The 26,560-nt window shown below is 39.3% G+C and overlaps 1 protein-coding gene across 3 annotated transcripts in view; it reads right to left on the bottom strand.

The window, feature by feature from the left end:
• LOC103813633 (anoctamin-4) overlaps positions 1-26,560 on the bottom strand; it is a 235,008-nt gene that overhangs the window by 182,869 nt on the left and 25,579 nt on the right. For all 3 annotated transcript variants that reach the window (XM_050969710.1, XM_050969708.1, XM_050969707.1), the window contains exon 8: positions 19,920-20,156. In XM_050969710.1, coding sequence (XP_050825667.1) covers positions 19,920-20,156 — 237 coding nt within the window. The remainder of the gene's footprint in view (positions 1-19,919; positions 20,157-26,560) is intronic.

Raw genomic sequence — 26,560 nt, 5'->3', positions numbered from 1 at the left:
CAAACAAACAAAAACACAAAAAAAAAACCCCACCCAAAAAGATCCACTCAAAACACCTCAAAATTCTACAATTTAGGAACAAAGAGACAGTGAGAATGTTCTCCCCACCTTCTTTTCTCCTTCCTAAAGGGACAGTGAAATCAATGCCATACAGAGATAGCTGATGGACACAACTCATACCAAGAACACCATTACCAGTTCCAATATCTACAATATCATTTGTCTGCAACTCAGGACCTCACAATAAGACTTTCCATAAATCAAAGAAGAAAATTATAGACAGGTAGTATTTCTTAAAGCATAAAGAACAGATTTTGTTAAAGCAAATTCAAGAGGGCTCTAACAAAGGGCCTTTAGGGTCAGACACATCCATGCACATGTGACAAACATTTGAGAGCTTACAGTAGTAAAAAGTTTTGCTGAGCATTTAAACACCTGACATGTTCACTGTTGACCTTTAAGAGGTTTAAATGAAGAATAATTTAAAATAAAACATAATAATTAATGATGCATGGTCTCTGCAAAGAGACAAAGTGTTTTACTTATTTCTGATTTGAGGTTTACCATTCCTTTATTAAAGAGTAGGAATGAATCTCTTTTGAAACAATAAAAATCTGAACTGATCTAAGCTGCTCCTGATATAGGAACTGGACAAGATTATTTCAAGATGCCTTCTAACCTAAATTACTCTACAACTCTAAAACATCCCACCAAACTTCAAGACCAATCAGCCAAGCAAATCTCTCAAATAGAAACAAACAGCAGCAAAACTGTTAGTGATAACCACTAAATAATAAAATAATAACATTCACACTGGTGAATATACACACAGATATGCACATCATAATCAAAGAGCCTGAATTCCTTCAAGAGGTGTTTCAGGCAGAGTCAAGAAAAGAGGAGATTTTTATACTGGGTTCTTTCTCTCAGCAAGGACCTACATGAAAGATCTCACACTGAGAAGTTCCAAAAGTTGGCTGATCAGACTCTGAAAGTGACTCCATGAGATGCTGACCTTTTAAATACCAACACACCTACCAAGGCTGGGGTGAGCTCCCCATGTCTTAGTCTCCTTTATTCAAGTCTAAAGGAGTTTTTCTTCTATAGTAATATTTTAAGAGCATCTTAGAAATAGTAATGGGATTATTAAGTGTTCTTTCAGAAAGTGAAGTTATTTTTAAAATTAACTTACTATCTAATTAGGTGGTTCAGTATTTCAGCTCATTCAGAAGCACAGACCATTTTCAGGCATCTACCCATTAAAATTTTGGGTATGAAAAAAAAATAAAATAACCACAAAATTGATTATTTATTTGAGCTTTCCAGGTTTTCATGGATTTTTAATGTAAGAAAAAAAAATCTAGAAATGTAACCATTAATAATCGTGTTGGATCTCTACAACACCAACAGCAAGAGGAAATGAAAATAGCAATCCTTAAGTAGTGCATATAACTGAAACTGTACTTGTAAATGCATCTCTTCAGGACACATTCATGAATGCTGCCAGCCACAGACAACAGTAATTCAAAACAACCTTTTAATAACAGCTTGTATCCCCTGTAAAAAGACTTATAAAAGGAGCTCAAAAGAACTGGGCTCCCACTAAGAAATAAATCTCTCCACGTGGCACTTAGGACCTAATGCAATGGACAAAATGCAACAAAATTAGTTTCTATTTGTGACAAACTTAGTATTTTGTGTGTATTTACTGATTACTATCCCTGCATCCTATGGTGGCACCTAAAACCTGTGAACTAAAATACACAATATTTTTAGACTGTTGTTGATTGTCAGTGTAGACAGAGCCTAAAAATGTCAGCACACTGGTTTCTTCAGCTTGGCAGGTAAACTGAAGAGTGATTTATAGTGAGGACAAGAAGACAAAGGTTTTCTGCAATATTTTTACAGATTATTCTGGCTTAGTTAAGTGAAGAATCTTTATGAGACAGTCTTTATTTTGACTGAAGCAGACAGAAATGCTTTATTTAGTTCTTGCCTTATAAAACCCTTATATTGATTTCCTCCCTTCCCTGTTAATTTAGATGCATTTCTCTTTTTTTTTTTTAATGTGAAAAAAAGAACCTGAAAAAAATTGTATTTCAAAACTGTTTTTCAAAATTTCCAAGTATGTTTTTGTGAGAGAGACTAGTAGTCTCTCTGTAGTGTAACACTGTGCTCTGCCATCCAGTTTCAACACTTATAATGGAAACTCAGTGGGAAATCAGTAACCTCAGGACACCTAGAAGCCAAAGGTGCAGTACAATAGCTCCAACACATAACCACAGATCTGCTGCTTAGACTCACAGGACTGGTCTAGCAAGCTTTGGGAAGAGCTGTCACTTTAATCTAAGTGGGAAAAAGGCACACAAAATACCAAAAGTTTGGGAAATGGAAATTTCCCAAAAAGTTTCCCTAGTAGAACACCCCAGTCTGAAAGCATGAGAAGCAAAAAGGCACTGACATTGCAACAGTTCTGCTTGAATAAGAGCATCCACTGGATTTTATCTGTAGTCACTGTTTTAGTTCCCATTTCTCCTCTGCATACACACACATCCAAATCCCGTCTAGTGGAGCTCTTATAATTTACTATTTTATTATTATTTTCATTGTAACTGCTGTTATATTTAATTTTAAAATATTTCATCCACTCTGGAGTGCTTTCTCCTTTGTAGTGAAGAAAAGGAAGCAGTGCTTGCTGGCAGAATGGAAGACACCTACACATTGATGTGCCTGCCCTGGAAGACAGAAAAAGCACCAGGTCCTACACAGTTCAACAGAAAGATTCATGAAGAAAATCCACCTGTAAACCAACAAAGCTGTTCCTGGAAGGGTCTACAAAGAATCAATATTGATATCTGGAGCTAATGTTGCTCTAGGTCTTAAGCAAGAGTTGCTTGAGACCCCATAAATTATACACAAGGAAAGAAGATTCAAGGGACTTGAATGTCCCAGGTGGAAAAAGCTGTTGTGTTGCTTAGAGATTTGACAACTGCTGCTGTGACATGAAAAGTACAACTGGATGGAAAGGTTGCTGACTGAGGTGCTGATTGCTCTGCTGTTAAAGCACCATGCAAGCAGCAGTGTCCAGCTGGCACTAATGATACACCACAACACTCCATCTGCAGCTCCCCATGCACGCTGTGGGGGCAATGTCCTGAGCAAAGAACAGAGAGGCTAGAAACACAAACCAAACCAACACTGCTTGATTATTGTGGTGCACTCTCAGCCTCCCCAGAACTGCCAAAGAATGATGAATGACCAGTGCACACATGGAAGTACTGACTTCCATTTATTATTATGTTTTTTCAAATTAAATATTACTATCATCTGAAGTAAAACACTATCTGAAGACATTCCTGAAAGCAGGAGTAGGTTTTGTGTGCAGCCATGCTCTGGTTCTCTTTTCCTGTCATTGCCTAAGAAAGGCTCTTTAAAATAAAAAAATTCTCCATGTTGACTTTTTGACATGGCCCACGCTTCCTAGAGACACAGATTCAGAACAGCAGTTTTCACATGTTGCTTTTTTTTCCCCCTCATTTTTATATTTAGGAGCTGGGATTTGAGTGCTACTGTGGCCCTGAAAGAAGTAATGGTTTGGTTATTCAGGTTAACAGCCATTTCCACACTAAACAAAGATCATCAGAAGAAAGTGACTTAAGAAAATATGAACACCACAAGTAGCTGTAGAGCAAGAGGTAATGACAAGCCAGAAAAGAGATCATTTTTCACATATGCATATGGAACACCAAAAGAGACTGATCAATTGGCTGAAATAATCTATGACATGCAGAAAATAAAGAAAACAAATTATTAATACCCACTTTTGCTATAAAGCTCTTTTTTTCTCTCCTTTCACCTTCCTCACTCACATTTCTGTCACTTTGTTGCCTGGGGCTCAGAAGGGAAGATTTTGTTGAATTTCCATAATGCAGCAGAACCATTAATCTCATAGCCATAGACTTAGGAAAAAAAAGAATTGCTACATTCACAGGGAATAAAATTCAGTGTACAGTTAAAGTCAGAAAAACAACTGACATTTATGATTTCATATGTGCCCAGGACAATGTGAGGGTCAGGCTGTACTGATTGCTGCCACTATAGAGTGGACTGCCAGAAAGTGAGATGGGTTTTGCTCCCCTGTATCTTCCTATTTACCCTTGGAGAGCTAGATCAGGTGATAAATTCCTGACTAGATGAAACACCTCAGTTTCCTTGTCCCAGCAGGGATCTGACCAAAGCAATGACAGGACAACCTGCCACCACCAAGTCAGCTTGGTGAGGAAGGTGGCTGGGAGACTGCCACCCTGAGCACCACGGGCAGAGCCCAGTGTCCACGTCCTGCTCTTTGGCTGAGCCTTCTGCCCCTTGCCTGCATCCAACAGCGTGCTCTGCTCTGGGCAGGAGGGGCAGTGAGGGGAAGGAGACTGTCATGGGTCAGCCTGCAGCCCCCATCACAGCAGGGCCAGGCTCAGGTCACCTCAAAAAGTGCTGCTGCTCCTTCTCCTGCACAGTCCCTCTGCCATGCCTGCCCCCACGGTGGCTCTGCCTCTGCTGAGGCAGCAGCACATTCCCAAAGGGAAAGGGGCTGCAAACCACCAACCCCACTGATGAGATCCCAGTGGCTGGGCCAGAACAGCACAAGTGAATCCTCAGTGCAGAAATCAAATCCTCTCAACAGACCAGCATGGAAGCACAGAAATTACAGCTTCCACACCACCCTTTTCAAACACGACATGAGGCACCCAAGAAAGGATTGAGCTGGTTTTCCACAGCCTCTGCTTGGGAGGACACACTGATCTCTGCCAGACAGGAAAATTTCTCCATGTAACTTGGCCTCTCATGAGACCAGTCCTTAAACTGTCCTTGCAGCTTGGCAGAAGGTGTCCTTCTTACCTCCCAAGTGCCTGCCTATACATGCTGACTGTAATTGGAAGAGTAATGTCCATTAAGTTTGCCAGTTTCATTGGGATTCAGTTTTAATAACGAGGTTGAAAAGGTGAAAGCAGTACAATTTTATTCTGTCAGAGCCCAAAGCTGGTTTCTGATGACAAAATTGCAGAAGAGAACGAAAGAACCAAAACCTATTTCATAAGATGACAGAACCTTCCCTGAGCTATCACTTGAAACTCCTGAAGCACCTTTTTTGCTGTAGGGGGAAAGAAATGGGAGAGCTGCATTCCCCCAGAGCTGAGCCCTGGGGCTGCTGGATCAACCACTTTCCTCCTGCCCTAACAGAGCCTCCCAGCTCCCATATTTACATTTATTGGCAACTTCCTGACCTTCTGCTGTTGTTCTCATCTGCTTTTTAACAAGCAGCAAAGCCACTCCTGCCTTCTTTTCCCTTAACAAGTAGAGCTGCTGGCATTTCCCAGGTTTTATCCCCAGATTCTGGAATATCAAAGTACAGGAGTGAGGTCCCTCTTGGCCCTCTGATCACAGAGTGCCATCATGCTCTCTAATACATTTCCCCAAGCTTAGGTAGCTTTTGAGGTATTTGCAGTCCCCTCAGGACCATTTCACTTTTTGATAAATAACAAACCATCTGGAATATTTGTTGCATGCTTTCCTTACAAATCTTTCCATTTTCAGCCTGCTTTCAGCCCTCCACTGGGATCAACCCCATTGCAGAAAAAAACCATAGGAGACAGATCTGGCCTGTAAAAGAAGCCTTCCAGGTGTCCTTTTGACCCTGAATTCAGAGAAATTTGTACTCGTAGTAGAGACTAACTTCCTCACCACACCTACCTTCACATACAGTGGAGTCAACCACTGAGTTTCTCAGCTGAAAATTGTTATAAAATAAAATGAAGAGGGGGAAAAACCTTCTGAAGCTTCAAAGTGGATGTCAATCATCAGTAGACTTGAAGATTTTTAAGCACATATGTTTCTGCAGCAACATTGCAGAATGTCAACGTTTCTCAAGAATGAATGCGTGAGACTGTGAAGTCCAACCTCTTGGCAAAAAAAAGTTGTGGAATTAGTAAAAGGACTTTGTTTCTGTTTCAGTGCAGACTAAATTAATTCATTACTTCAGCTGCCAAAGCAATTTTTATAAAGAAAACCTCCCAGAAGACTCCAAGTGGCAAGTTTCCTTACAACCAGCAAAGGTGCACTCCCAGGTCACCTGCACAGACAGCCAAATCCTGGCACTGGAGTGGCATCAACCACCCTGAGCATCTGAGACTTAACTCATCAAAACACTTGGATGTCAAACCTAAGGCTTATGAAAGAACCACTAAAGTAAAGAGATTGCTTGCATGCTAAAAAGTTCACATTAGCTTAAATATTTTGCTAGGTCATCCATCATGGTCCCAGCAGTATTTATGATTAATTAGCTGATTCCTCTTGGAAAATGAGGGGCCTTTACAGAGGACTGGCTGGAAGGTCTAGAGCTTAAAAATATGCCTATGTTCAATTCAGTTACAAAAGTAAAACCAGCTATTTAAATAATTTAAAGTAATGTAAATGTGAATAATCAGACATTGGTATTTTCAGACTGGTTTACTAACACATTTACACTAATTAACTATTTACTTTTTCCAGAAGTGCTCTGCACTTTAATAAGCAGGGCTAATCTTCTATATTAATATAGAAGATTAGCCCTGCTTATTAAATTAATATATTTGTCACCACCATAGAAAATCCTAGATTCATTAAGCAGGAGCTCTTTTACCTTGTATAAGGAGCAGATTGAAAGAAATGTATGAATTTAACACAAAAATCAGTGTCTTATATGCAACAAAAAAAAAACTTTTGAAAAGCAAACTACTGCATATGGAGCTGGAGGGACTTTTTCATTTTTGAAAGACAGCCATGCACAGGATCTGCAGAGTCAAATATTTATTTGTCATATAAATGTTGAAACAAGAATGATCATATTTTTAATGAAATACCAAAATATCAAAACTGCAACTAATCATGTATGCAAACAATTTCTAGACACTGACATGCTTGAAGTGTTATGCATTGTTAAACTTGCTTCAAAATCGAAATCGATGTAAAAAAATATTAAGAAAAACTATTTCTACTAAGACCTTCAAGTCTATGTCAAGTCTCCTTAGATGCCAAAGAAAATTTTAAACAGTATGCCTGAAAGAAAAAATGAGGCTTTTTTTCTCTGAGCCAAACTCTCCTTTGTATATGCTATTTTTTGAAGAATTAGGAAACAAAGTTCTATAGTCTCCCACTAAAAAAAAAAGGTTCTATCAATAAAGGTAAAAACGTTTCTGATTACTCTTGAGATAGAGGTCACAGGGCCAAGTCATTCTGCAGAACCTCAACAGACCCTGTCAGCTTCAAAAGAGTCCCTTGGCAAAATCTTGGAGTACTTTCCACAGCTAAAGAAAGAAGATGAGACTTTGAAAGTCCACAAGTTAGAGTGAATGTAGATGCAGTTCTGATCAGAAATATTATCACTGGACCAGGAAAGAATACACTAAAAAACATTATATTAAATGAAAACTAGAAAAGCATAGTAGTAAAACCATAGTGTAAATACTTAAGATATTAATTAAATAAACCTTTGTAAAAGAAAAAATAGTTTATAATAAAAATTCCTTATTTAAAGAAAAATATATTATTAGTCACATTTATGTATATGAAAATTTAGATTTCATTTTTTTCACAGTGGGTTTTAGTATTATTTAAGTATTCAGTTAAGTTGCTCAAAGTAAGAATGAACAGTGTGTTCATGATGCAGGAACATTATCACTTGCTTGTGAGCCTTAGGACAATACAACGACTGCATCTGAAACTACCTCAGTCCTGGAGCAGTTCCCTGTATACATAAGCCCATTAAATGAGAATTTCCCACTCCTGTGAAGATGACCTTACATGATGTTATTCTGAAGTGTCTCAGAAGCTGTTTTACTGAAGCTCACACCAGTCAATCCCAGGATTTTTGAGTTAAACCATTTTTATTCAGTCGTTACAAGTTCTTCTGATTCAGCTTTCAAAGATTCACCGCCTGATTCACATACCTGAGCTCAAATAAACAATTTCAATAATATTTTTAATAAAAGCTTTGAACATAGCACGAAATTCAGGGTTGTTAAATTATACAAGAGAGTGTTTCTGGACTAAGCCCACAGTGTGCATGAATAACTTCACTGAGATCATGAGACTCTGCTGGATGTTTACCAATGCAGAGCCTTTATTTCTGCAAATGTCCAGTTTTAGTCACTGCCTTATTCACAGAATTTTGGACATATTCTTTGAAGCAACTGGCCTTTAAGCTTGATGCATGTCCAAAGAGTTGTTAAGCCTTGAATTCCTTTGCCATCACTTCCATTTGCACGCTCTAGCCTCACATAAAAACCTTGTTTCAGCAAAATGGACTCCTATTTTGCTGAAATAAGAATTTTTCTGTACTTTAAAAGCAAATATCCTATTTTGCAGCTTCTTCTTTTCTATCTTCTAAAAAGTAAACTGTGGAGTAGAAGAGGATGTGAAAGAATTAAAAAAAAATGTAGATTTTTGTTGTAATCAGAACTCAGTACAAAGTATTACCAGATATACAACCTCTTCATCAAAGCCTGGTTTCCACGGTGACCAGCACATCGTCTGCTGGTTTTAGTTTTTAAAAAAGCTTGCTTTTTAATGTCACCCATTCCCAAAATTAGGATAGAAAATAAGCTTGGAGAAATGTGATTTTTTTCCCTACAGTATCTAAACCAAACTGAGGACTTAGATGCCCACACAGTATCAGCATAATGCATCATTCTTTTTATCTAAAGCTTGCTCATCCAACACAGTTACTAGTAGCTACTCTACTCTGACAAAAATGTTCATCATTTTTGGAATTTTTTTAAGCCATATGGATGACAGTGACAAGCAGGTGAACCTCTGCTCAAGCTCAACACCTTTAAACTGTGTAGGAGCATAACTTAAAATTTGGTGTGCTGGATCAGGCTAGAGGCCTTCTAGTCTACTGGCTGAAGAATTGTGTTCCCAGTAATAGCCAGAGGTCACAATTTCTGCCACCTTTTTTAACAAAAGTGATCACTTCTTCCTTCACCCCAAGAACTGAACTACTGCATCCCCTTAGCCATGAGAGAAACCCCATTCTAACTAGACATTAAACCAAGCTGAGATCATGATTTTCTATACAGACACACCAAAACAGCTGATTTTGACTTTTGCTGTTTCCACTTGGCTTTTACAGCCAGTTCCCCACTTGCTACTCGTGGTATTCAACATAAAGAAAGACTAAAAAGCCTTGTGCCTCACCTCCCTGCCTGGGAGGAAACACCAATCACTGGACCAGTCCGATGCCTTTCTTGCCTCTGCAGTCCCTTTCTTGTCCCTAGTCACCATGTGTTGATATAGTAATCAACATTTATATACTTTAGACACTGTCTATTTCTCACTGCAAATTTCATCCTCTATTCAGCTGCCCGGCACATTCAACATTTAATTCAATCCCACATCCTATTTTTAACAATGACTCATTTAATTTCATCCTCACCCTCCTGCAGTCTCAGTTCAAGACTATTATATAACTCAAACCAGTAAAATATACAGCTACAATTTTTTACTGTTACAGCTTCATTGCTTATAATTTCTGTCAAAGATTCCTTTTATTTTAATGCAGCATTGGATGTTTACTAATACAGCTTCTCAACAACCAGCTGCACTGATATCAAGAGATGATACTTTGTTTAACCTGCTAACTTGAAGATCATCTAGAGACATCTGATTTCTGGTTTGACTTGATAAACACTACCCTTGTGATCATGCAGAAGAGTTGAATAATGGCTCCACCTTTCTCCCTCACCTACTCTACACAGAATGGCATAGCATAATATCTGCCTAAGGGAAAAAAATAATAATAAAAACCTGTTTTCAGCAAGGCTGAGGTACAGCATGTTCTTATCTTTATGCATAGACCTTCATGAACACTCTCTCTTCTCCCACAAAATTAATCTCCTATAATTTATTTTCACTCTTCAATATTTTCATCTTAAAAGCTGAAGTGCTTCAAGGATATGAATGACAGTGTTTTTGGTAAGGGAGAAAGAGGCACCCAGGGGAAGCACTTAGAAGAATAAGAAAGAAGCACGTAGGTATTTCTGCATGAGGTGTGTTGGGAGGTTTTAGTCCTGATGTGGAAAAGATTACTGGGCTTTGAGAACTCGTCATTTGAAAAGGAGCAATTACTTCTGCAACCCCAGAGTGATGGCTGATATGCACCTCTTTTTCTTTTTTTCTCTGCAGACAACAGATAGTCAAGTACCCATTTCAGATTACTGCACCTTTATTTCCAGGATAGAAGGGGAAAATGAGGTAGGAAGCAATGGAAAAAGGAAGCACAGACAGAGAAGAGAGAGAGAAGTCACATATTTAAATAGCAATTTTGTTCATCATAGGTTCAATTACCTTAGGCTGCAGTGCAAGTGAGTCTTTCCATTGATTTCAACAGAGTTTAAACAAAGTCCTGACTTGCAAGATAAAACTCAGGATTAAGGGGCCTCCAGCAGGGTAATCAGGATTCAACTGGAAGCATGTCAGTACATTCAGGAATTCTGTCCAAGAGTTTTTTTGCCTTTTACAGGGAATGCTACTTGGTCTTCTCAACCAAAAGACATGGATTAGACCCAAATGCCATAGCAGACCTGAAAGCAATCAGACACAAGCACTAAGGAGCAAAAAAATTCTCCTGGACATCAGATCAACACCTGCCAAAGAAGCTCTCTGCTTATCTGCTACAGGAATTGGCTCCCAGCAAGAAGCTGGCCACGGACCAGCTCTCTGGGATGAGGTGATCCACTCTCCCCTTGGCCCTCAGCAGCAGCCTGCCACCTCCATGGCCATCCTCCATCCTGACTGAGAGAGGCACAGGCATCACAGGGGTTGCTGTGCTTGTTGTCTCAGTTTGAACCTTTCAGGTTCCTAAAGTCTCAAAGGAAGCAAAGCACCTCACCTGTGATCCAGGCATGGGAAACCACAGGCAGTGTGAGAGGAAAAGCTACATCCATGGAGCTTCCTCCAGCCATCACCTCCTAAGAGCTGAGCAGAAGCAGGCTGGGGGCAAGCAGAGATGCAAGGCTGGAAGCTCCCTTTCCCTGGAAATGCTATAAATGAGGAATGCAAATAGGTAGAAAACAGGGAACAAATCCACAGTATGTGCAGAGAACATGTAGGTGGGCAGGAAGAGAAGGAAAATAGGAAGAGATTTTCAGAGGTATGCAGTTATGGGAATGACTGAAGAGGAAGAAATGTAAAAAAAAATGTTAAAAATGAGCAAAAAGAGGGAAATAAAGTAGTTGAAAGGGTAGACAGGATGGCATTTTTCAAATTGTGAACTTCAGGTTTTTATCTCAAACTTGATTACTCTTCTTTTAATGAGGGGAGTGATGGGACACAAAGCTTGGTTGCCTTAAACTGAGCTTTAAAGAGAGAGAGGAAAAAGAAATAAGGGCTTTACTGGAGCTATTTTATACAGTCCATTTCATTTCAGTTGTACAGCTCCTGCTCTCTGGCTCAGTCTTGTACTGCAGTGCTGCACATGAACGCTTCCCACTGGACATCTGAAACTCCTGACACATCCTTTCTCTTTTAAAGGATCAAGGCTTCATCACCCACAGAAAAATGAAACACCTCATTAAAAAAACATTGGAAAAAATAAAGAAAACACATTAGATATTTGGGGGTTTTTTTGGTTCATGCTGTTTGATGTGACTATCAAAAGTGGATTTATTATAAAGTTAGGGTTTTTTCATAGTTTTCCTGCTCAAGGATACATCAGCTACTTACATATAGAGCATTTTAAGGTTTAACTGTGTAATATTCTCTAATGAGAAACAAAACAAAAAGCATTCTATTGTTAGACCTTTAATTTCTCTGGAAGCAAAGCTGAAAAAGTCTTTTTTTGATTCTGTAAAGTTAACAAGCAGATACTAAATGATAATTTTTTGCTTATCTTTAGTAGTGTTTTGGTTATAAAATATGCAAGATAAGTACACAGTTCCCAGGGAAAGGCATGTCATTGACAGGAGAATGAAACAGATTGCTGTTCACAAACCCTTCTTTGATTTAAAGAACTAATTAAACATTTCCTTCTTGCACTAAGCCTTGAAGATCCTCTAGCACTAGAAGGCTGCAACTGGAAGAGTGGTAGGAAGACAGATCCTTGGGTAAAAACCAGTTCTTCAATTACTGATTCAAACTCCATCCTAACCCTTTTCTTCATTAATTGAGTAGTTTACAAAACCAAAATATTGCCCAGAGAAAAAAAAGAGTCTCCATGAAATCTGATACTCAAAATAATTCTTATTGCCCCAGCAATAGACAGTACAGAAATATATCCAAGAAAAAAAAAAAAAGGCAATCAAAAAGAATTGAATGTTATAAATGTGTGTCAGCTAAGTGGTGATGTGAGGAGGAGATTGTGTATTACTGTCCCTCCCGAGTTTAGGTTCACACAAAGCACCAGCAGGAAGCAAACAGGGATCAACATCAGAGTCCTGCTTGAACTTGTACAATGATGTGTCAACCTCAGATCTGCAAAAAGGGCAAATATCCACACTGTGGATAAATAGGAAGGCCAGGTCTTGCAGCTAGGTTCAAAATTAGCACAAAGAGAACACAGGAGAATAAATGCACTTCCAGCTCTAAAGATGCTCTCTGAAGACAAGTTTGAAGCACACTGGTAGAACTGTTCAGGAGGCATGTGCCAGCATTGCCAGTTTTAAATGCCCTGAACCAGCAGCATGATCAGTCCTGGCCAGCATTCCCAAATACATTTTTATAGGAACTGCCAGCTCATTGAATTTAGGCAGATTTTAGTTTCCCATTCATAAGTGGTAAAAATAATTAGAGATGCCTATAAATTGATCCCCATGGCACAACTCTCAAGTTCATGAAGCATCCACTTCATTGCTTTGCTAGATCAGAATCAGGAAGTTCAGCAGCTTCTAGACTTGATCCTGCAACAAGGCCAGAAGAGTACAGAAGTTTCACAGGTTTTCTTTTCTTCCTTTTAACATGAGTGTTTTAGAATGGTCTGTGCACTTAATGTCAGCCAGAATCTTGACTAAACAGCATTACACTTTGAGTCACAAAAACAATTCTACTGGTAGCCAGAGTTTTGAAACTGATTAAGTAAGCACACTTAGATGTTTGGAATTAGAGATTTAATGGCCCTCTCTGTCCCAAGAGTCAGCAAGGACATTCTCTGTAAGATCCTAATTTGTCATATTTATTGAATGCAGTATGCATTTCAGCCAGTGCAGGTATAAACTTAAACACATTTAGTCTCATTTTATTAAAAGGAAAAATGCATATGCTGCATTTCAGGAGCAAAAGATGACATAGCACTGGAAGAAAGGCATTCCATAGTGCTTAGCACTTCTGAAAGTGCACTCCCCTCATTTTTGAGAAAAGTAGGGAATCATTGCCTTTCTTAACTGTAAAGATTCTGCTGGTGGCTGAAAAAAGAATTGAGAAGGGGAAGCCTCCCCTCTTCACAGTCACAATGATTAATGAACAGAGGCATGATGCTTTTGCTGGCAGCCAGGAGACAAGGGGAGGGAAGGCAGGCTGTTCTCAGGCCAGTGACAGCAAGTTCATGTAGCTGTCAACTGGACTTCATTGTTTCTCAGGTTCAGCTGACTACAGAGTTCCCAAGGAACATTTTTGCTAACAGTGTTTTTCCTCTTTCTAAACCCCACCAGGAGCTCTCTATTAGACAGCCATGAACTGCAGAAACCTGTCTCTCCTTTCAAGATGCTGTACAGAGAGCACCAAGCCAGTCTCCCAAAAGGGTCCCTCCCTTGATGCAAGCACAAAAGGAGAACAGGCAGAGAAGCACAAGCAGTCAGCAACACTGTGGGCACAGCAGACTTTGTCCTTGGCATTTAAAAGGCACCAAAATTCAAGAGAGGATTCTAATCAGAGATAACAAAGATGTGTTTTTTTTTCCTATTTCTCAATTTCATCATTTCATCAATCACCAGTTGATGAAACAACAACCTCAGAAATAACCATCACCTTTCTAATTCCCTTAATTCCCTCTTTCCCTCCAATATACTAAGAATGCATTAGGACATTTTACCAAAAATCAATGTTTCACCATAAACTGCAGCCTGAAGTGACCCACTGACTTTATCACTTGTTTGCAGGTTAATACACACCAAACTCCATGGAAATTTTGTCTGGTTACACCCAGGCTGCTGCAATTCTGCTAAATCTCTCCCAATGCCTTCAACCACAGTAAGGAGAGTCAGCACCATCTTGTGGCTTTCACTTTTATAGAGAATCCCCAGGAGCTGGTCAGTTTATGGCCCCTCCACATAAATACCTGAAACTGGAACACACACTGCAAGAATTAAAAGGAGGAGTTGCATCTCTGGGGTCACTTGGCAGTTTCCTCAGACTCTGAAGGCTGCTGGTCAGGATAAATGCATGGATCAGATGCCTGTTCTTCAGACTCAGCTATTTCCCCAAACTGTAAAAACATTAGACTATGAAGTAAACAGAAACAGAAACCTATTGCTTGGTTTTTCTGTCTTTAAATGGCTTTTGTTTTGCGAGTCTGAACACAGCAAATTTTTTTTACTCTCTTCTCCCTTATTGTTCTGGTAATTTTTCCTCTGCTTAAGCCCCAGTAAATCTCTACTCTTTGAAAATAAGCAGTCAGTTGATGTAAAAATCTTCTCTCTCCCTCTGTAGCAAATACTTCACCTGAAACATCCCAGGCCTCCATTTGCTTTTTTCATAGCTGCAGCCCCCCTCCAATAAGTAGCTGAATTTTTCTTCCTCTAGAATTTCTTGCTAAGGACTCACAGTTTATTGGAGAAAAACAAAAAAATCCTGCTATGCACAGTAGCAAAAGCTGCACCATTGTATTCCATAACTTTTCCCTTATTCTGTTCCCAAAAGGCATCCATTTCTTCCTACCTGGCATTCTGAATATCCTTAGCAGTGATGATGTCTCCCCCCTTAGACTTGTCAGCACTTCTCACCAATGCACTCCTCCTTTCCAGGCAAAAATTCTCCATAAAAATATTAACCTTGTTTCCAAACCAGTTCTGGGCAAACTCCACTATTCCTCTTCCTCCTGTTTAGCACTCCCTGTCCCAAGACTGTTTTCATGTCCCCCCCAATCATCTCCTTATTCACATTATAATTCTTCTAAGTATCATTTTTCTTCAGGGGAACAAATAAATTCCTAAGCAGGTCAATATTATTCCTTTCACAGAATCCATTTAACATTGGATCTACTTCCTTTGCATCTGACTTATGAAATAGATACTACTGGAATCCTACGCCACACTAGAAAGTAGGCAACATCACAAATGTATATATATATATATATATATATATATATATATATATATATGTATGTATGTATGTATGTATATATATATATATATGTATGTATATATATATATATATATTTTTTTTTTTTTTTTTACTGTTATTGCTCAATTTAAAACTTAAAAGCTGCACGAGACAAGACAGCTGCAGAATCAAAGAATACATATAAGGATGCACTTACCTACAAATCAAGAAACACATATTTTACTTTATTTTTGCCCATGTCAAACACAGCATTCACAGCAGGTGCAATGCCTTGCAGTGTAGTAACAAAAGGCAAAGGTTTCAGGCCATGATTGTGCATGCCAAATAAAATGAAGAGGTCACAGGAACTTATGTAAATAAAAGAGGGGACATGAGCTGCAGCCAGACTTCCAATAGTTCTGAGGAATAAACCTGGAACACTCTTTCAGGTTTACTTATGCCTGCAGAAATTGTGTACTATGACCATAATATTATTTATTTCCAAAGTGTGTGTTTCTATCTAACTATGAGACAAGCCCAAATGCATCCCTGAGGAGGGTCCATCCTGAGTCCTCTGCATTTTCACTGTCTCTGCTGTGAAGCACAAGCTCTCCTGGAATTGGACATTCCTGTGAATGTCCAGAGCAATACTTTACCTTCCAGTTGCTTTGCTGAGATTTAGCAGCCTAAATGTATTTTTGGGATTATTCCATTGAAGTAAGGATCCCATAACAGTGAAGAAGTGCAAATAAAGTAGTTCAGGTAATTACAGCCCAGTCAGCCAGACATCAATATTTGAAAAGAGATAGTAAGAAAATAGTAAGTAAGCAATAAATCAAGCTGTCTTTAACAGCTTGATTTATTTCTTCTTGATTTTTTCTTCTTACCTTGAAGAAAACAAGATAAAAGAGATTTGACATATTTCTCAGGAACAATTAATGGCAAATCAATATAATTGCTTTCAAAACAACTGATCCAGTGTACAAGGGAACAGGTCCCTGTAATGAGCAAACAAGAGAAATACAGTCTGGATGAAGGTGCACTAATTTCAGGTCAGAAGCAGTTGAATCAAATGCTTCAGATTATTATTGGAAAAATGGGAAATACATTTCAAAAAGGCACAGATTTCTTGTTATATCCAGTATTTTGATGAATTATGGTATTTTGTATTTCTTTAAAATTTGTAGCTGGCACAAATTTGACAGGTATTGTTCAGCTCCTGACTCATTTCTACCCAGTGCAAATCTATTCATCTCAATCCAGCTGGTGTTGTCTAGCAAATCTTCTGTACATTCTAGAATATAGTGTTCAATGTAATTAGGCATTGAATAATGATCATAAGAAGACACAAAGTTAATCAACAGGAACTCTTCTTGACTCAGCTAAAAACAAATATGCAGTTATGAAATATTTACCACAATGACCTTCCTCTCTGCTACTCCCTCACAAATTCTTTAGGTTACAAAATGAGCAAAGAATAACTCATGTTTTTTTTCATTCTAAGCAGAAGCCTGGCTTTTATTGACCAGAGCAATCTTCTCAAAACTCCATTATTTAGAATCACAACTAATACTATAAATTCAAAAATTCTCTTCCACAGCCCATGAAATTGATTAATTCTGGTGTCTATTATACTCCTATACCCAAGGACAAAATTTGACACTACTCTGTAAATTATCTAGCATTGCAAAATGCTGCAAAGGAACAAAAGCACTAAATTGAAACTAATGTTTCAAGTAGGATGCAAAGCACCCACTAAAGCCAGCTGCAGATTTATCTCTTTCATACAGTGTATCAGAATACACTGAGGTTTTTATGTTGTTATCTTATTTTGAACATTGCAATCCAGCTCAGACAACACCATGCACGGTTTATTTCAAGGTCCCAAACATGCCCTGATCAAATGGAAGCAGACAGAATTTTTCCACCATCAGTAATTAATAAAAGAATTCTTTTGAACTATAATGTGTGAGGTGAGTGCATTATATACCAGTGGTTTAGCATAGTTTGTTTTTTAAAGAATTTGCTGCTAAAATGTAATAGGGAGTTTAATTGTAAATGAACAGAGGAGAAGCAGCACAGTAAGCCTGTGGCATTCTTCTGCATTTCAAGTTTTTGTAAAAGATCTGATCAAGTAGTCTTGGAAATAAACGAGTGTGGATATAACTTTAAAGTTTACCCTGCCTAATTAACCTGTCCCTAAGTTACCCTCTGTCTTTTCAAGAACTCCACTGTTTCAGCTGACACTGTACTCTTGCCTGAGCTTCCTCAGAAGTGCTGAATGCTGCAAACAAACAAAAGCTTTTCAATCACTGCAAGACAGTCCCTGAAAACTGATGTAGTTTAAATCACTTGAGGAATCTCTGCATTAGTAGTGTTATAATGAAGGCCAGGGATAGGGTTTAACTCTGGAGTTGCAGATGAGACATCCAGCCTTAGGGAGCAGCTGCTGGCACAACACTGTTCTGCCCCTGAGCAGTAATGGTGAAACACTCTGGTTACATGCAGTACCCTCTACTCTGCTGCAGGATTCGATTTTAAAATGAAATTTTTAAAAATCCCACAGATTAGAAATTGTTTCATTGGATAAAGAAATTAGGATATTAATTATCAGGATGAAGAATGTACCTTCTTGTGCTAGAACTTTGAACCAGCACCACCCTGCCCTCCTAAAAATGGACATTGCTTGAGTGCTAACCTGACACCATGCTGCTTTTCAGTCTGACATTTTCATAAACATCTCAGTGTGAACTCTTCAAAGACCTTGTAGCTTCTTAAATTAGGGTGAAAATAGAGCATTTGTATTTGGCTTGCTAATATAATATCCTACTGAGGTCTTTGGCTATTTGTATCCATACTGTAGAACTGGGAAATTGTTCTGCAATGCTAACAGGTTCTTATCAAGTCTTACTACTGTTTTATTATGCTACCACTATTTTCTTTTATTTTAAATTAACATTTCTTCCCTTCTCCACAACAACACCTCTAGGTGTCAAGTGCCTCCTGACTTGCCACCCCACTGTCCCAAAACCACTTCAAATTAAAACCAGAGCTGTCACCCATCATGTGGGAAAAATATTAAGTGTCACACAGTATTTGCATCAATAAAACAGATGGCAATGTAAAACAAGATGCAAATTAAGCCTACAGAATATAGTCACAGAATTCATACAATCAACACTGCACTGAAGAAGGAGGTCCATATTTACATAGCTCTTAACTGGAAGCAGAAAATAATGTAAATGAGAGCCACAGCATTTAGCCTTCCTGAAGCTGTTCAGCATTTGACCTAACACTCCTTGTGTTAGCAAGTGGCACCATCAAAGCAGATATTAGGAATGGCACTCGAAGTGCTGGAACCTGGGATTTCCAGCTGCCATAAACATCCAGAAAGGTTCTGAGGATGAGCAATTAGATCAGAGAGCTCTGGGAAGGGACAAATAGGTTTTGATTTGATTTCAGCACCACCACAGAGTTTCAGGTCCATTATTTTTTGGCAACATGCAATAATGTCTTCATCAGTTACACTAAATTATATTAATGTACTGCAATACTTAAAATAACAAGAACAGTAATACAAACCACAAGAATATACATATTTGACTATCATTTTTACTACAGATTATATTCAGCCACTGTTGACAGCAATTATTACAATTTTAAGAACTAGATCAGCACTGTTTTCATACCAGCTCTAGGTATGAATAGAATATTGAGACTTTTCAGAATATTTGGACTTTTCCAGCATTATGACTTTCAATACTGGCTCTGCTAACACCTTGCTCTCTATATACATTCTTTTACCTGGCACCCAGGAAGAACCTTCTAATTCTTCACTCAGTAACAGAACTTAGGCAGCAGGAATTAAAAATCCTTTTACAGGGTTTAATTTAGGAAGCATATAGATGAGAGATTCATTGATAGCCATAAATTTTCACTGAGCTCATGACCCACTTCCTATCATCATTATCATTAAGAACTCTCAGACTAATGCAGCCAGACTTGGGTCGAGTGACTTGCCCTAACATCACAACTCTTCACCAGCTGTCATCTTTCCATCAGACCCTGAGACCTCCAAACCTCAGAAGGAAAGAGCAGCACCAGTGATCAGCATTCTGCTGTTGCCTCAGATGGGCTCTGATAGGTGTCAGCCTTCTAACAGGCTAGGAGCACAAGTGCATTGCCATGGATGTAACTGGATGCTCCTTGTACCCCCTATTTTGTGATTAGCCAGGTGCTAGCAGCATTTTGAACACAACAGACCTATCAGGGCATCCTCCATCACATGAAGCTTTATGACAGGCACAGAAGAGACTGCCCTCCAGTGCCTCCAAGCACTAACAGGGATGCACCCTCATCAAACAGCTGGCCTACCAGTTTCAAAGGAAATGTACAATAGTGGTATTAGTGCTGCTGAGAACATCTTTGTTCCTGACACTTGGTTTCAACCATGAGGGAAATTGTTAGGGTTTCTTTGGATAAGGATTACTTTGCATAACCATAAACCCTTTCAATGATGTTTCTGTGGTCTGATCCTTATTTAGGAGCAATCAAAGCACTCTGGCAGCAGAAACAGAAATATTGAAAATTGCTGACCAAACCAAGCTTGGACACGTGAAAAACAAAGACTCACTTACCTGTGGAGTCTTGACTCAAAGTTTCTTGACTACTACTGTTGTAAGAAGGCACTGGAGTGATTGAAAGTGATGCTGGACAGGACAATGGACATGAGAAGTCATTCTGAGTAGAAAAGCATTGACACCCAGGAGCACAGGCATCTTCAGGGGCAGTGAGACCGAGGGGAGGGTTCCCATACACACACAGATTTTTCCAGCGAAGCAGTCCTATTGCAAGAGGGCCAACAGCTTCTGAACCTGACAACAAACACCTGGAGTTAAAACCTGTGTCCTTGTGTTGTACAGCTTGTCATTTTGGACAAGGAAGCTATAGCAAGGTGATGCTAATTCCTGTTTTGACCATTAAGTTTGCCTGTCTCCTGGAAAAGAATGACAAATTTTATTCTGTATATTATATTCCACTGTCAGTAATGTTAAATGCTGGTGTAATGCTGAAGGAATATTTTCAGTGAGTGTCCTCCTTGTACTGAACAAGAAACATTTAATGTGAAATAAACCTTCTAATTGTTATGTGAATGCACAGATTGTGGTGGTCTTGCTCATACCTGCATTTCTGCAGGAACTCGCTCATGCATTACAATCTGAAGGTTTCACAAGTAGAAGCAGGAAACCACCGTTGAATTTTAAATTTTTTTTTCATCACCAGCTTGCTGTGATTTTTTGACCCCTGTAAGGTTCAGACCTCAGTGGAAATCAGGAAGTGGGAAACAGCCATCCCACTGTTACATGCACTTCGGTGTTCTTATGCTCCTCAGGAATTCTCTTATCTACCAATCAGTGGTTTAGGATTTCTTCTGTCTATTTCAGATTTCCTTTTTGCACTTTCTGAAGATTCATATTCCATCTTCCTAAAAGCTCAACTGCATATGACATCGTGACACAAAACCATAGGGCTTATTAAAACCATAGGACACTGTACCACAAGACTGTGGAGGAGAGATACCCTGAAGAGATTACTCTGCTGCACATGATACTACCTCTGCTGCTTCACCAGCATCCCACCCCAAAATACAGAAAAAGAAAAAAAAAATTACTAAAACCTGCAAAATAAGGGACGTCTATATGTCTCTCCTAAAAGTAGTTTCTTACTTTTTAACTCTCATGTTTGTGATACTTGCAAGACAAGGAGCATCTGAACACAAAAGGTTCCATCCTCAGAACTGGACTCTCAAATGCAGACAAATCAAACCTGTGATGGTCACACAAGCACCCTCAGGCCATTATGGCAACACTCACAACAGGACTACAAGTCTGATGTAGACTTGGCTGCTGCATCAAGCCAGGACTGAAATACAGCACAGAAACTCAGACCTCAGTCATGATGGTGCAATGAGCTCCTGAATTCACCTGCAGAAAACCAAGTCAGTAACAGCAGAGCAGGCCTGAATGAACAGGTGGCTCAGAAGTGGCTCCTAAGTTCTGCAAGAGAAATGTGAGAGCATCTAATGCAAGAGTCATTCCAGTTGCTCCAACCACATTTCTGTCACTTACTGTAACTCAGCACCAAACAAAGCACCTGAAATGCAGTGGTTGTCTAATGGTAGATCCTTAAAATGGAACCAAAAAATTGAAAATCAGAGATTTTCAATAGGAAAAAATATTTTTTTCTATTTTTTTCAAAAATAGAAAATCAGAGATTTTCTATCAATTGTCTCAGAAGAGGAGCCTCTAGGACTGAGCAATCCCCTTTAAATAAGTGTGTGTGCCCTCAGAGCTATTTGAGTTTCCCACTAGACAGACAGACCAATACATCAAGGACCTTCAAGTGTGTCCACTCCAGAGAAAGAGCTCAGGGTCACTGCAAAGAGTTCAATGAACTGTAATAAAATAACATCACATTTAACAGAAAAACTCCATCATCCTCCCTACTTTCATCTTTTTTTAAATACAAAATTTTGACTCACTTTTTTAAAACATAAATTGCTGCATTTTCTAGGGAGTTAGCTGCCAATATATTGTTCTGTCTCTCCTGCAAACATTCAGCATATTTGAGACCATCAGTTTTACTGAACATGGAGCTTTGCCCAGCTAACTTAAAAGGACATGGGTTCTATTTAGCTTTCTTAGTTGTAATTTAGGTTTGTTATAATACAAATACCCACAGACTAAAGACTGTGATCATCCCATAGTGCTTGACTGCTTTATCATGAAGGCTCAGGAAAATGGGAGCATTAAAATATATCTGTGTACACAGGATATGAAATTTATGGCTGTTTTTAGCTGTCACTATGTTAATGAAAATATCCATAATGATTTATGTTCAGATTTTTTAAAATACCCTTGCAGTCACTCCTTTGTCCAGTATAATTTCCTGTAAACATTGATTTTCACTTTTACTAATAAAGGATCATTCCACAAACTCATTTACAAGTACATTGAATTGATCATTTCTGAGGAAAAAAAACCCAAAACACAAACAACAACAGATACATCACATCAAAGAGACTTTTAGTTGTCTTATTTATCCATTCACCACTGCAAGGCCATTTCGCCTATACTAAAACCATCAGCTTAATTTTCATTTTTATCTGTAAGAAAGCATATGCTGCAGCTGTAAGCTTATTACACACAGAATCTTATGCTGAAAAACTAAGCTAGACTATAAAAAGTTCATAAATAGAAAAACTCAGCAGTCTTGAGTGAATACAAGCTAGCCAAGTTTCTGACTTGGTTTAATCTCATTAGTCACATCAGTTAGGAACAGCTTTCACCATAACCACTTCCAATAGCCACATGAAAATAAATGTCTAATTAAAACAACACATATAGAACACATATATGTGTATATATATCAATAATATAGATGTGTCCCTAGAAATGAAAATGTATATAAACACACACACCCCCACAAAAGCATGAAAGTGTATGTATGAGAAGTGAATGCAATAGTTTTAAATATTTGAATTACAAAGCTGTAACTGTTTTGTTTGCAGAAAATTTTAGTTTCAATTGGGTTTGGTTTTTTTTTTTTGAAGGGGGGGAAAAACACTCCCTGAAAATTTTCAGCTCAGAACAAAAAAAGCCACTTGAAAAAGTTGTCATAGTTAAAAGATGTGTCTTTCAAGGTGAGTGCAACACCAGGGATCATTGCAAAATGCAAGGAATGAATGTTGGCTAACCCTGCAGCAGTACATCAAGGTGTTTCACTGCATGATCCATGCACAGGCTGCTTCTGCCTGTTTGTCCAACTGACAGCAAACCAGCAGCTGAACCAGAAGGATCCAAAAAAAGATACTTTTGCTGGGGTTACACACCTTCTAGGTTGTACCAACAACTTCAGTCTTGTAACAGCAAAAGAAAGCAGCAGATAGCTCTCAACAGAACTTCCCACCATCAAGGCAGGGAAAGGGTTGCCTGAGATGTGCTGCAGGAGACTCTTCGGCAGCCTAATAGAATCGAGGTTGGAAACAAGAGGACAGCTATGAATCCACAGACAGTGCTGTACTAGCAATAGAGAAATTAAATTTGTACCCTGGAATAATTTTTCCAAGTGAAGAGGATTGAAAGGGGCTTGATAGTCCCTCAGAGCATTGCAGAGGCAATGCCCTGAAGAGCAAACCTTAAAGCTTAAATATGGATTCAAACCTGGCTACCCTAGTCCTCCAGGTTTCCCTGTCAGGCATCCACTTTTTATGCACTTGTTCCACTGTTAGACAGGTTTCCCTTTCTCTCTGCAGTTTTCTATGAAGTGGTGGAATGCATCTCTGAGTTTTCTCTCTGCTGGATTGCCCCCAGCCTTGTTCTCTCAGACAACACCACACTCAAAAATTTTCCCCAAAAACCTAAACTTTTGTATATCCTCCTGAAGCAGTAATACTCAAAACCAGTCCCCTGATGCCCCTCTTACCCCATAAATGCAGTAATGCTATGCAGCAGACACATAACTCTGTACACTCCTGCTTCTGCCTTATAATGTAACAAGCCAAAAGTAAGAGAGATGAACAAATAACATACCTGGCATGGTCCATGCATTTGCCCTGCCTGGGCTCCAGGCTGAGTTTGCTGCAGAGTGCCAGCAGACTGCCTGTGGTGGTCTGTGCACCTCCAGACCTGCCCTGTTTCCCGGGCTGCTGGAATCCCCCATCCTGTTAGGGAGCTTCTTTCTGCTGCTGCCCAGACAAAGCTGCTCACCTGTGCTCCTGCTGCCTCCTGAAGCCTGCGTGGCACATGCTGGCCACATGTTGGAAGTGCAGGCTTGCCATTCAAAAGCTTGGGTTTTTTTTTTTTTTTTTCTTTTCCCCTCCCTCCTCTCCTCTCCTACTTCTCCAGCTAATCCCGATCTTCACAATCAGACACACCTTTCCCCTCCTGCAGCTGGAGTGGAGCAGGAGCTGCTGCTCTTTCGCATGGCTGCTGCTCCATAGGGAAACAGTCTCCCTCAGGGAGGTGGGAACAGAAAAAGGCACAAGCACATTTTTGCAAAAACACACACATATTTATTTATTTAACTCCTTCTTGCTGCTAAACCCTCCATGAGCTGTGGTGGTAAAACCAGACCCAGCCCCTGCATAGGGAAATGAGGCTGCTGCAGGGTGGGCCAAACACATCTGCACAAAAGATTGGACATTAAAAGGAAGTGTTTATATGGAGAGAAACAAAACAAAACTATAACAAAACAAATCCAAGCCCAAAAGACTTCAGTGGCAAGTTTTGCTGCTACATTTCCTCCTGAGATCCTGTCCCACCTCACCTGCTCCTGTTCAGAGCAGGAGGCAGAAAACCCAGCAGATTTTCTGGGCCTGAGGTTTACTGCAGGTCAGCAGCCAGCCAGCTCCTCTCCTTCACCATTGCCATGGGAGGCAGACTGTGGCCACCTCAGTCACACTCCCTGACACTTTCCTCTAAAAGCCTAAACTGGGTGGCCAGCGTGCAGCTTGCTGGAAACTCCTGAAGCTCCCAGACCATCCCACTTCACCCCTGTGACTGAAATGCCTCAACATGCTAGGGGGGAAAAGCAGGACACCCCTTTTCTCCCAGAGTAAAACTCCCTCAGTTGTATTGAACTTGATTAAAAGCTCTGCAGTGCAGGGAAGGAGGGCAGAAGGGAGACAGGACCAATCCTGGCATCAGAGCTTGCCTTGCTTATCTGGCCTGAAATACTGCATAGGGCTACCTGCTCTGGAAAAGGTTCTGCAAATCCTCTGACCCTTCAAAGAGGTTAAAGGATTGAGACATCTCATTCCCAAATTTTGCTTCCTTTTTTGAAATAATCTGTTCTGAATAAACCACTTTATTAATTACTTTCCACTTAAAATAGACATATTGGGAATAGATGACATACAGCTAACATGGCAGAAAAATTCACAGTAAGAGACTAAGAGCACCAGTTCTCAAATAACCCCAGCCCCCAGATTATCAAGTCTATATCAGCATTTTCTAGTTTTGCATACTTCTGGTATGTTTATAGGTATATTTAGCCAAATGGGACAACAATAATTACTTTCAAGAAATTCTGTTCCAGCTAAGCATATTTGACATTCACACACAGCATAAAACTGAAAGTGCGTACGTGGGATTTTTTCAAAGTTTAGGTTAAGCAGAAAAACAGCTTTTTGCTTTTTATTATCTATGTGTGCCCCAATTCAAACTTTTCAGCTTAACTTCTCCTTGTCCAGGTTTCAAATACTGCTGTTAGCTGGTAGACTGGCTAACACATAACCAGACACAAAGAGTGTGGTATATTAACAGGGATTTGACATGACTAAATTATTTTACATCTTAGCAATCACTCTATCCCTTCCTCTTTGTAGAAAGGGAATTATCCTTTAGCTGCCTCTCCTTGGAGGAGATGGGCTGCCAAGGGTGAGCCAGATCTTCCATGGCTGTTATTATGTTAATCATATCTGGATTCAACAAGAACTGATATTTATATGAAATTTTAGTAGAAAATAAAAACAAATAGGTGAAAGTATGTGCAATGTGTACTCACATTGCATCTGCTGACATGTGAGTAATTCCCTTTGGTTTATGTCAAGACTGTAGAGACACATCCAAAGACAGAGATTTTGCACTCAACCACAGAAAAAGTGCACAGCAGACCATTTCGTAGTGCAGAAGGGCATATTCTCATGCTTAGCTTCACTTAGCTGCTTTAGTTTCTCCCATAAATGAAGAGAGAAGGATAAACTGGAGTAATCTGTAGTAAGATCAAAATCTAGTCTGTGAATAATTCTTGATAAGAGCTTTACTTTCATTTACCATTAACGAGCTACCTAATTTAGCTGGCTAATTGGCTTCCTGAAATAGGAAGTGGAAACCATGACCCACTGTATCCATTTTGTCATCCAGTCTCCTTCAATTTTTTTCTGGATTCAATAAGCACTTAAGAGTTTATTTGGGGAGGCAATTGTACAAGTGTGTTGTCTACTTCTGTGGGAAAGAGCAGTACCAGCCTCCACTATCACAGCTCATTTTCCTTTAGATAGGGCATGCATCAACAGGACAGATTGCAATTTTGTAGGCAGATGATAGAAATCACACTGGCTCTCTACAGGTCAAGGCAAAAATAAGAAATTATTAAGGACAAGGTGTTGCTTCCACCTGTCTCACTGCAGAGCAGTGGGTAGAACACCTGGCAGAGCCAGAAGACACAAAGCACTAAAAGCCACAAGGAGTTTCCTTGTCTTCTTACCTAAGGATTT

The sequence above is a fragment of the Serinus canaria genome, chromosome 1A (genome assembly GCF_022539315.1).
Source record: "Serinus canaria isolate serCan28SL12 chromosome 1A, serCan2020, whole genome shotgun sequence".
Taxonomy (NCBI): Eukaryota; Metazoa; Chordata; class Aves; order Passeriformes; family Fringillidae; genus Serinus; species Serinus canaria.
Note: the sequence above shows the minus strand (reverse complement) of the source record. Positions and strands in the feature narration are given on the sequence as shown.